The sequence below is a fragment of the Penaeus vannamei genome, chromosome 14 (assembly GCF_042767895.1).
Source record: "Penaeus vannamei isolate JL-2024 chromosome 14, ASM4276789v1, whole genome shotgun sequence".
Lineage (NCBI taxonomy): Eukaryota > Metazoa > Arthropoda > Malacostraca > Decapoda > Penaeidae > Penaeus > Penaeus vannamei.
Genome location: NC_091562.1, coordinates 2164962 through 2177461, shown reverse-complemented (window position 1 = coordinate 2177461; position 12500 = coordinate 2164962). Strand labels below are relative to the sequence as shown.

The 12500-nt window shown below is 36.7% G+C and overlaps 1 protein-coding gene across 28 annotated transcripts in view; it reads left to right on the top strand.

Moving 5' to 3' along the window:
* The window catches only part of LOC113807150 (large proline-rich protein BAG6), a 37789-nt gene that overhangs the window by 98 nt on the left and 25191 nt on the right, over positions 1 to 12500 (top strand). For 5 of the 28 annotated variants that reach the window (XM_070129593.1, XM_070129584.1, XM_070129573.1 and 2 more), the window contains exons 1-7: positions 1 to 53; positions 4691 to 4776; positions 4905 to 5022; positions 5328 to 5534; positions 8200 to 8378; positions 8699 to 8874; positions 9029 to 9387. The exon at positions 1 to 53 is cut by the window's left edge. In XM_070129593.1, the coding sequence (XP_069985694.1) occupies positions 4714 to 4776; positions 4905 to 5022; positions 5328 to 5534; positions 8200 to 8378; positions 8699 to 8874; positions 9029 to 9387 (1102 nt within the window). In that variant the 5' untranslated portion in view covers positions 1 to 53; positions 4691 to 4713. The remainder of the gene's footprint in view (positions 54 to 4690; positions 4777 to 4904; positions 5023 to 5327; positions 5535 to 8199; positions 8379 to 8698; positions 8875 to 9028; positions 9388 to 12500) is intronic. The other 23 variants (XM_070129590.1, XM_070129594.1, XM_070129577.1 and 20 more) reach the window with 13 other exon arrangements.

Genomic DNA, 12500 nt, shown 5'->3' with positions numbered 1-12500 from the left:
CCACCTTCCCCGTCACTCACACAACAACATTGATGCTCTTTTCAACGCTTTAGGTCAGTACTGAGTCGGGTTTTGGGTTATCTGGAGCATTATTAAGGTGTCTTAGATGATGAGGAGAGATATGGAAGAGGAGGAGATGTGGAAATAGGTAGTTAGAAGGAAACATGTTTTGTGTCGCTTTTATGGACCATTACTTCTCTTCGCCCATTTTTTTCTTTCTTTTTCTGTGTAACCTTCATGTTTTCTCTCGTTTGAAACCTGGTTTGGTATTCTTACTCACGCTAAGGTGCTGCCAGGAAGGTTTTTGAAGTAGGTCTACTTGCCTTCGTGTGTGCGAAGTGGCAGGTGTGATTAGAGACGGAAAATTTTGTTTTAAAGGGTCTTTTAAGGATTTCGGGAAGGTTTTATCCTAGAGAGATGTTAGCGATGTTTCCGAAAGTTTTGAGGTCTCTTCTGCCATAGGGTTTTTAGCGACGTGATCTCAAAGGGGTTCTGAGATTGGTCCCACAGCGGCGAATCGGTCCCTTGTTCCAGTGTCTTCAGTGTGGGGGCGACTCAGGACCTTATTTAGGGTTTTAGGGCTTGCTTGCCTGTCGCTTATGGTGTGTTAGGCAAGAGTTCCATTAATATTGATGTATATTATGCATGGACATCCATGCAGTCTATACCTGCACATATTTATTATTCTGATTTCAGTAGCAAATATTATATGTGACCCTTTGCACATACCATATTTTTGATAAAACCCAATTTCAAGAAACATTGTTTTGCATTTTGATAGTCATCAATAATAATGGGTATCATGCATACTTGATACTGGGGTGCTGATAACCATTTGTTCAGGCTCTGTTGGTTTCCTTGCACAGTTATGAGATTGAAAGAAAATTAGGATTCACCCGCCTGTATTCCTACCTACTGCAGTCCCATATGTCAGTGAATGTACTGTCGTCATACGTAACGGAAAATCTCAAATTTGAAAAGTATTTGTGTACTCAAGGGGGAAATTAGTTTTTGTCTGCAAGCTCCCATTTTGATTTTTTTTAAAGGAATATTACACAAGAATCAAAGAAATAATGAAAGGGTATATGGGAATGTTAAATACAAATGGATTAAGAGAAATATTTAAACAGTGGTAAATCTTTACTTTACCACTCAACATCACAAAATCTATTTAATAATATAAGTTGCCATGACTAGGTGTGCCCTCCTGAGGGGATTTTTGAACGCCATCTTTAAAACATTGTCTTCACTTCAGTTTGCACTGCAAGATAGAGCTTAGGATATGAGTGGCACTTTTTGCAATCTTTTTACTTGATTTGTGGCGTAACCGTTCATGTCTGCAGATACCAACTACTGCAAGTTTTTGTCCTCTTTATTTATATTATCTTCAGTTTGCTCTAGCTTAGTGCATCCACACTGTTAAGATTAACAAAAAAGCATTAGTTAAGGGGTATTTAACTTGAGTGTATCTGTAATACTGGGGATACTCAGAGCCATCTTTGGCCCTCCAAGGAAGCGCACAGTATCGTTTATTTTTGAGTTTACGAGGTTTGTAAACCCAATAGGGGCCCCACAGTTTTGCTAATTTTGCCAACATATATGAACATTAGACTAGAGGCCTGTAGTTGGATGGTTTTTGTTTTGCTGAAGCTGGTCATAGCTTTAGAACTAGTCTATATGTACATAACCAAAAGCAGCTTCCCTTGGCATGGCTTGTATGCACCAAGGGGTATGCCAGGGATTCAGATCTCTGACATTAGTATGTGCATAAGTGCTATGGGTTAAAGCCTGTGAAAAATTTCTAGACATGAAATACTTACATCTGTCTGTCTAGCTATCTTGCTATCTATGTATATCTATATCTATATCTATACCTATCTATCTATATATATACATATGAATACATACATACACATTCACATGCATGTATACATGCTTATACATATATACATGCACATACATATACGCATACATACACATACATATACACGCACATACATGCGTACATATATATACAAATACATACATACACATATTTACATATACATACATATATACGTACATATGTGCATAGACATACACACATACATGCATATATATATACATATAGATGCATACATACATGCATGCACAGATATACATGCATACATACATACATACATACATGCAGAGATATACATGCATACATACATACATGCATGCACAGATATACATGCATACATACATATACATGCATACATACATATACATGTATACATACATATACATGCAAGCATACATACACATACATATATACATACATACACACTTACATGTATATATACATACACATACATACACACACACATACACATGCATGCATGCATGCGCATACACATACACATATGTACACATACATCCATACATACATATATATCAATACATAGACATCTATACATACATACACATACATACACACATACACATACATACACACATATACATACATACACATACATACACATACATACACACATACATGCACACATACATGCACATACATACACACACACATACTTACACATGCATGCATGCACATACACATACACATATGTACACATGCATGCATGCATGCACATACACATACACATATGTACACATACATATACATACATACACATACATACACATATACATACACATATATACATGCACATAGATATACACATACATGTGCATACATGCACATAGATATACACATACATGTGCATACATGCACATACATACACATGTACACATACACATATGCACACACATCTGCTTATACATTCATATATACATACTCGTATACACACATACACACATATACACACATACACACACATACACACATATACACACATACACACATATACACACATATACACACATATACACACACATACACACATATACACACACATACACACACATACACACATATGCACACATACACATACACATACACATACACATGCACATGCACATGCACATGCACATACGTATGTACATACAGATGCATATACATACACATACATGCACATGTTTACATTAACAATTTTATGTGCAAATTAATGAATAGATGAACAATATATATATGTATATGTGTGTGTGTGTGTATAATATATATATTTTTATGTATATAATTATCATTTTTCTTCCTTATTTCTTCCTCTTTTTCCTTATTTCTTCTTCTTCTTCTTCTTCCTTATTTCTTCTTATTATTATTCAGTATGCCTTCTTCTTCTTATTATTATTCAGTATGCCTTCTTATTATTATTATTCTTATTCTTTGTCTTCTCCCTATGAATGAATGAATTTTGTGAGAAAAAGATTGATTGATTGATTGATTGATTGATTGATTGATTGATTGGTGAATATATACATATGCTGTATAATTTTGGTTGTTGTATGTGATTGGTTGACATTCCCATTTTCACAACTGAATGAGCAGTACAGGTTCTTGACAGGATGTGTGCACGTTATCTTGATCAACAAAGGATCCAAGCTCTGATAAGCCCGCCTGTGGCCTTTAGATAAAACTGTCAACCTGTTCGTGTCTTTATTGAACATAACTAATTTTGACTTTCTTCTGTGTTCTCCATATATTCAGCCTTTGATTTTGTTGTTATATGTTCTCATTAGATATAACACTAATGTTGTTGTTTAATTTTCTGGATAAATTCAATATTTTTGTTGTTTGAAGTTCTCATAATATATATATATATATATATATATATATATATATATATATATATATATGTGTGTGTGTGTGTGTGTGTGTGTGTGTGTGTGTGTGTGTGTGTGTGTGTGTGTGTGTGTGTGTGTGTGTGTGTGTGTGTGTGTGTGTGTTTTAGAAAACAAGCACCTAAAATGCACCTAGTGCTTGAAGTGCTGGACGAGGGCAGATGAGGGAACTGCCAATGAGTACCAGCAACCCAATATTGCTGGCTAACAGCCAATTTCTGATGCCGCTGTAATAAAATTGAGTGTTAGAATATTTGTAATTGTAAATTACTGGGGGTCTGATTGATACCCTGTCTAACTATAGTCTGTCAGTTTTTTGTTCTGCAGAGTTTTCATATGTATATCTATCTATCTATCTATCTATCATTCAATCTATATATATTTGTTTATAATTATATATATATGATTATTTATATATATATAATTATATATATAATTACTTATATATATATATATATATATATATATATATATATATATATATATATATATATATATATATATATATATATATATATATATATAGAATGTATAATGCACCACTGGGTTACACAGTGGCAGAGAATGTGCACTTCACTAGGCCAGGCCCTTCCTTGTGAGTCATCTATGACACTGATTTGGCTCTGCTCATCTTTCAAGGCACACTCATAACCCTCAGTTATATGAATAAGCCCCAGTTACATGTACAGACAGATTTGTGAATATATTACTTTTTCATTACTTAACTGGTATTATGAACCTACTTGTGTATTGGAATATATATAGATTATTTTACTATTTGTTTATATGTATTGTAGGTAATTTATTCAAAGAGAGAATTTTTACTATCCAATGGCTTGTGATTTTAAGATGTTTATTAGATATTGATACTTTGTCTGTCATTATAAGTATGATAGTTTCACATGATTGTTTTTATTTATTGCAGTACAAGTTCGAAGAACCACCAAGATGATAGACGTCACGGTTAAAACCCTGGATTCCCAGAATCACAGGTTCTCAGTTCCAGATGATGTAAGTATAGTATTTGTATTATTTGTATCATTATTTGTTTTTGTATTAGTTATCCTTCAAGCATTTTGGTTTGTCAGAATTTGTATTTAAGTATATGTAAATACCGATAAAGTGTTTTTTCTTTTCAGATCACTGTAAAGCAGTTCAAGGATAGGATAGCATCTTCTGTGAGCATCCCAGCAGACAAACAGCGACTGATATACTGTGGTCGCGTCTTACAGGATGATAAGAAACTTGCAGATTATAGTAAGTTGTATGCTGATTTTTCAGTATTATAGCTTTTTATATTTTGATCATAATCCTATTAGATGACAGAAATTACAGCAAAGATTATCATACTTTAAAATGATTTTGGTTTTCATGGATTTACATAGCCCAAAAGTAACATATATCAAAGGTGAATTTGAAACACAGTCAAAGTGTCTTAGGTCTAATGATGATTTTATTTTTCTTCCCTCATAAAAGCTTGCAAAGTATACAAAAAAAGGAATTTATAATGATTATGTTTTTTTTAGTCCTAAATTTGGACCTTAATGATGTTCCTTCTGCAGATGTGCATGAAAAAGTGGTGCACCTGGTGATGAGAGCCCCCCCTCAGGCCAACAGTCGCACTGCAGGCGGAGGTGCCAGTTCCTCAAGCAATGGAGCCGCAGGGAGCAGCCATCACCACCACCACCACATCCGCCGCCAGCCAGGAGTAGAAGGTGCACAGGTCCTTCTTGGATCATTTGTTGTACCTGAAGATAATGAGCCCATAGGTGTGTTGTGTCATGTGCTGTGAGAGATGCATGTGTGCGGATTCGGATCTGTATTCACAGTTAGTGTGTTAATTTACTTCTAAGGAAAATGGGTACTCTCTTGATTGATTAATCAGAGTAGAGTCTCATGATGAGCCATGTACAGTCAGCAGCACTTCTGATTGTATTCATCTAAATCCTGTCACTGTTGTATCTGGCAATATCGTATGGCATCCAAGTAAAGCCTTCAGGGTTGCTATCATTGATTTATGTTTATATCAATGCAGTAGATAGCTAAATCATATTGAAACCCCTAAGGATTGCACACATAAGGAAATAACAATATTTTGTTGCTAGATATATATGTGAATAGTATCATAGAATGTCTATAGCACTTCTGTTGCCATTCAACTATTTTACTATTCTAATGTGAAATACAAAAGGGAAAAAACATCATAACCTATATAATGCAATTTTCTTGATGTAAACAGTAGTACCCTGACCATTTCTGCTTATCCTAGGAGGCTGAAATTTCACATGCATACAGAAACACATCTCAATAAGTCATGTGTTGATTTCCAGTCCTTAACTCGAAACATATTTTCTTTAATGTGTGAAGATGTAATCAGTGGATTATCAAGCAGTGATCAGATTTTTATACTTGAGTGGCTGCATACCACAAGAGACCTCGGATGAAATTAAAGCAACTTATGGGGAGGATATCCCATCATATACCGTTGTTAAACAGTAGCATCTCCAGTTTATTTGTTGTCAGATATCTGTGGAAATAGCTCCTATTTCAGGATGACCCCAGTCTTCTATTGTTGAGGACACCATCCATCAAGTGGAGACTACTATTTTGGAAGCTAGCCATATTACTGTTCATTAACCAGTCCAAGATGTCAAGATTCTTGTTGGGTCTGTGGACAAAATCATTCATGACCATATGCATGTGCAAGAGGTGTCTGCTCCATGGGTTCCCTGGCTACTCACACCTCTCCAGAAACAGGAATGAGTCCATTGTTCCAAGGCTTTTTTAGCTACGTGCCAAGAAAACCAAAAGGACTTTTTTGACAGACTAATTATGCCCTCCCCCCCAATATTCATAACACTCGCATTGCTCTGATGGAACTGCAGTCCTGTTTGTATGACTTCATCCTCCTTATTCTCCATACCTTGCACCATCTGACTTCCACCCCTTTTTATCCAAGAAGTCATTTTTGAAGGGCAAATTTTCCAAGATGATGAGGCTCTGATTTCTGAAGTCACTCCATGGCTTTGAATGCAACCTGTGGACTGTGGACTTCAGCCCTGTAACAGAAAATATGTTATAAGCTAAGGACTGCAAATCAACACATGACCTATAGAGATGTATCTTTATGCATGTGAAATTTTAGCCTACAAGGATAAGCAGAAGTGGGTTGGGAAATCTGTAATGAGCACCCCTCATACTTGTAATACTAAGGTATCTAATTTAGTGTGTAACAGTTATGGAGGAATGGGTGGGAGTAGGGTGGAAAAAAGTCCCAAAGGGACCAGGAAGAAGGAAAATGAAGAATGGGAAGGGTGTAAGAAAAGGAGGAGAGCAAGAAGGAAATAAGAATGAAAAGGAGAGGGAAAGAGGAAAATGGATATCGTGGGAAATGAAAGGATAGTGATAATGAGATACAGATAAAGTAATTATGATTAGAAAAAACATAAGTGCAAAGTAACAAGACTGAGTGAGTGAGTAAGAGATGGTTTCAATATGATTTTAAGCATATACAACATCAGTAGCTACATATATTTGCAATTTTAAAGCTATAGAGTCTTTACTTGTTGCAGGCCTTTTTTTTTTGGCTACCTAACAATGTTACACAATGAAATTTATTGAAGAGCATTTTATGTATGTGGTCATAAGTACTGTTGACTTAAATTAGAGTTACATTATAGAAAATATTGTCATTATATTGATACATATTATACACTTCTACAATGTTTTAAAATAGCTAAAAGTGTATCAACTCAAACCAAGATTTACTGGTTTTTCGTCTTATATTGATGTGCTTTACTTACCCTTGTGAGTTTGGTAATAGTTAAGGGTATTCAGATGTAAAAACCAGTTTCTCTTGCTTTTATAATCTCTGGGAATGATATTGACATACTTTGTAATCTTTTTGAGAACAGTAATAGTTGGTAAAATGTGAAGGTCTTAAATCTTTCATTAATTGTATTTCATAAATTTATCACTGAATGATACAATCAAACATGATTACTATAGAAGTATGAGAACAGAATATGAATGAGAGTGAGTGCCTGTGTAAGCGTGAGGAGCTTAGGATCTAATTGCATCTAGATAATTCAAATTACTTTGGTATGGAGAAAAATAATGAAATAAGAGTAAGTCTTGGATATATGTTATCATAATATGATTTAAGATGTATGTACATGATCATAGCAACTTTTCAAATTTAATTTGGCAGAAAAGCTGCAGTATTATCATTTATTAGAAATAATTTCCTTGTTTCCTATTACGTTATGTGCTGAAAGTACTGTTCCACTGTATAAAAAGGTTTAAATTAATCCCATTTTATGGGGACCTGTAGAATTTTAGGTTTTATCACCTTTTTATTGCCCTTAATTTAAATTTAGAATGAGCCATTTCCTTTTTATATATATATATATTAACATTGCTAATGTCATCCAGTTCCACCAACACAAGGTCCTAGCTCATCTGGTGTCCGCCTACACCAAGCCAGGACAATGCTCGAGCGTGCATCAAATGTCCTCGATCAAATGGATCGCAGACTTGGCTCAGGAGAGGAAAGAACACCCTCCACAGAATCAACCTCAGATAATGATCAAGTTAGCAGTCCAGTTCAGGTAGTATGTGTGTGTGTGTGCTTTTTGGCTATATAAAAGAAATTAACAATTTCTGCATTACCCCTACAGTGATGGGTACAGCTATAGCTGTAATGATGTAATGGCCTATGATGTATATACATGTCATAACTTGCAATGAGTGGGCCAGCTATACACATCTTGGGTTTAGACAAAAGTCTAGACAGTTGTGTAATATTACATCTCAAAAATTTCAGGCCCAATTATGATAGGATTAACCATGCATCTTGCTTGCAAAATACAGATTGATACAAGGCATTAAATTTAGTATACTTTATAACTAATTGTTATTTGTGATGGAATAGGCTGATGATACTAGAGGAGAAAGGGGAGCCATGGAGACTGATGCTGTAGAAGATACACGACCAGTAGCAGGTGAATCTATGTCAGATGAAGGTGTAGCCACAGCTTCAAGCACAGCCACAACACCACCTAGTGATGAGATGGAAGCACTGTACTCAGAGATGGATGCCCTAAATAAGTAAGTTAAAAGTGCTGCAAAGTAGAAAATCTGATTTCTCTGGTTTGTTGAGAATTGAGGTTCTTTTATGTATATATTTTCTGATAGTCAGTGCTATCATCTGAATAAAGGAATTTATTAATCTCATTAGTAACTCAATTTTGTATCACTTCAGTATGGACCCAACTGCAATGGTCCCAGCATCCATGACCCCTCCTATGATGGGTGCAATAAACAGCAGTCTGGCAGGTGGTCTTGCACAGGCTGCTTCAGCAGCTGTAGCTTCTGCCCTGTCTTCTCTGGCACGTGGGGGTTCAAGCAGCGGAATGTCTGGCTCCACCAACACAGGAACCGGTGGCGCTTCCTCCTCCTCCACATCTACCACAGAGTCTACCACGAGCAACACAACCACAACAGCAAGCAACAGCACCACAGACACCACATCAGGGACTACTGGCTCTGGCAGTAGTGTCGGTGCTCCTCCTCGTGGCATCCCTCCGGGTAGTTTGCGCACCCTAACAGTCAGAATTACAAGTAAGACCAGTAGGCTGCCTCAGAGTCGCACATCAAATAATTCTTCACTGTTCATTTGGGTATTGGTTCAAAGTTTGTATTATAAATTAATAACAGAAAATGAAAAATTGCAGTTGTAACCTTCTGATTGTTTATCATGTTTCTTTTTTTTTAGTATGTTAATTAGTCATTGTTATTACCAAGGACTTGAAGTTGTTTTTTGTTCATGACTCTGAGGCAGCTAAATGCATGGTGTAGTAGAATTTAAGCTGAGCCATCTTGAGGATATTTTCTGTGAGGGATTTGCCCTTTGTGTGACATTGGTATTCTTGGACAAATAACTTGTATAATTATTTCAGGTTTGTATTTTTTTTTCTTTTTACTTTGGTATACCCTTGTTTCAGGCCTATTTTAATATATTCCCTTTCTGTTATTAATTATGTTATCATTAAACTGGATCCAGGTGGCTCACAGCCCACACATGGCCTAAAATCCAGGCACTAGGCTTACTTGAGTGGTAACTGTCAGAGGTGTATGTCTTGTAGGCCTGGTACATACAAATACACTCATGGTGTCATGATACCTTGCTTCCCCTTATTCCCCTTGTTATTCTGTATTCTGCTTGGTTGATTTTTGCTTTTTTGCCATTTTCCAAGGTCTATATTTGTCAGTTGATATGCTTTATCAAAATGGTGATAGTCTCCAGTTTCTATAACATATCTTTAGGTAGTTTACAGTTCCGTGTAAAATATCCCGACACCCCACCCCTCTGCTAAATTTTTCCATGATGGTGTATTCAAACACCAATTTTCATGATCTGACATGTCACATCACCTGGATCCATTAGATTAATGGAAAGTCATTAATTTTGCTTAAATGAGTGACTATGCACTTATAGAATTCCATAACACTTGTCATTTGTAATCCCATTTTGTGCTTTTTTCATATAATGTAGTAGGCCTAAGCATAACAAAAAGAAAAAAGAAAAGAAAAAGAAAGAAAGAAAAAAAAAACAGTTAAGGGCATTTTCCAATCAAATGTTGCACATCTAAAATGATAACTGGCTCTTTCTCAGATTCTGTAGAGTATTGTTGCAATAAGTGTGCAGCCTTCTAGATGATGGGTCCTTATTAGATGCATGTTCTAGTGGTATTCTTATTTCCTGAGATAGTTCTTGAAATAGATTTAGAGGATGAAAAAGTATTCCTAGTATTTTTATATTCAGCCTGGATTTGGATGTAGAGAAGTTTTTCTCTCCAAAGAAATTTTTTTTCTTATCTTAATCCATTGACCCCTGGTTGAAAATTTGGCTTGTGGGCCATTAACGCGGGATTATTGGCACGCATTGACAGTTTTCCCTGTTCGCGCCTGGGTCATTTGGTAGTTTGCGGGCAACATTAGACACCTAAAGTCTTATATTTTGACATCATTTAAAGAAAAAAATACAAATGAGAAGGTTTACCTTCATTCAGGTGCAATTCCCCAAAAGTTTTACCCTAAAAATAATGCCGCTACTATGGAAGAAAAAGAAGCTCTGTCTGATGAGCAGATGGCACGGGAATGGTCGTGATGATACCACCCGCTACTTGGTCCATAACAGCCATGGCATGTATGTAGATGCCACCTGGCGGGAAGGGGTTAAGTATGAGAAAGCCAAATCTTATTTTAAACATACAGAACTGCGTATGGTTATTATTAGAAGTAGATACTAATGTAAAGTGAATTTTAAGAGCTACAGTTTATGCTGAAGATTTTTTTTTTTTTTTTGTGCTTGTGAGTGCGTGCATTTCTCTCCCTCTCCCTCTCCCTCTCCCTCTCCCTCTCCCTCTCCCTCTCCCTCTCCCTCTCCCTCTCCCTCTCCCTCTCCCTCTCCTCTCCCTCTCCCTCTCCCTCTCCCTCTCCCTCTCCCTCTCCCTCTCCTCTCTCTCTCTCTCTCTCTCTCTCTCTCTCTCTCTCTCTCTCTCTCTCTCTCTCTCTCTCTCTCTCTCTCTCTCTCTCTCTCTCTCTCTCTCTCTCTCTCTCTCTCTCTCTCTCTCTCTCTCTCTCTCCTCTCCCTCTCCCTCTCCCTCTCTCTCTCTCCTCTCCCTCTCCCTCTCCCTCTCCCTCTCCCTCTCCCTCTCTCCTTCTCCCTCTCTCCTTCTCCCTCTCTCCCTCCCTCTCACCCTCCCTCTCACCCTCCCTCTCACCCTCTCTGTATCTCTCTCTCTCTCTATCTGTCTGTCTCTCTGTCTCCGTCTTTGTCTCTCTCTGTATGTCTGTCTGTCTCTTTCTCTCTCCCTCTCTCTCTTTCTTTCTTTTCTCCCCTTCTCCTCCCCTTTCCCCTCTCCCTCCCTCCTTTTTTTTTGTTCTCCCCTTTTGTGTCAGTGCTTGTGTGTTTGTGTGGGTATGTGTATCTTGCTCTCTCTGCAGATTAGGCCATCTCTCTCTCATGAGGATGTGTAACTGTCTCTTTGCAATGTGTTTCTACAGCAGTGGAAATCTGTGTCGACCTCTGTGCAAATGTTTGTCTCTCTCCCTCTGAGTAAGTGTTTGTGTTCTTTTCTTTGAGTGTATGTACGTGTCTGCCTCGCTCTATGCAGGTATATGTCTGTATGTCTCTTTGGGGATGTCTCTCTTTTTATGCAGATATGTTTGTCTGTAGGTACGTGTGTTTGTGTAGGTGTGGCATGTGAATAGTCCACGGTATGGGGAGTCAACTTTCCTAGATTGGAATGCCTGTGGTATCATAGATAATATGCTTGATATTCTTCCAATTTAACAGTTCTTATACTAATGAGTTTCATAGATAATATGTGCATCTGTAGTGGTAGTTGCATTGCATGTTTAGTTTTTATGAGGAAATTTATTTTTATCATTTTGTTAGTTGTATTTATATTACAAGATTGTTGCAAATGTTATAGTATGAAATATTTGAAGTAAGTGTTATCAGAGCATTTATTTTGAATATCCAGATTTGGGCTGGATTGTATTACAGCTTAGTGTTGATAGATATTTAGCTGGCTCATTAGCAGTAGATTTGTCCTTGCATGCAGACTTAGTTATGCCATATACCCAAACATGTTTGTTCCTGTCTATATATATATCTATAAGTACATACATGATAATATTTATCAAATGTTATAATATAGTTTCTC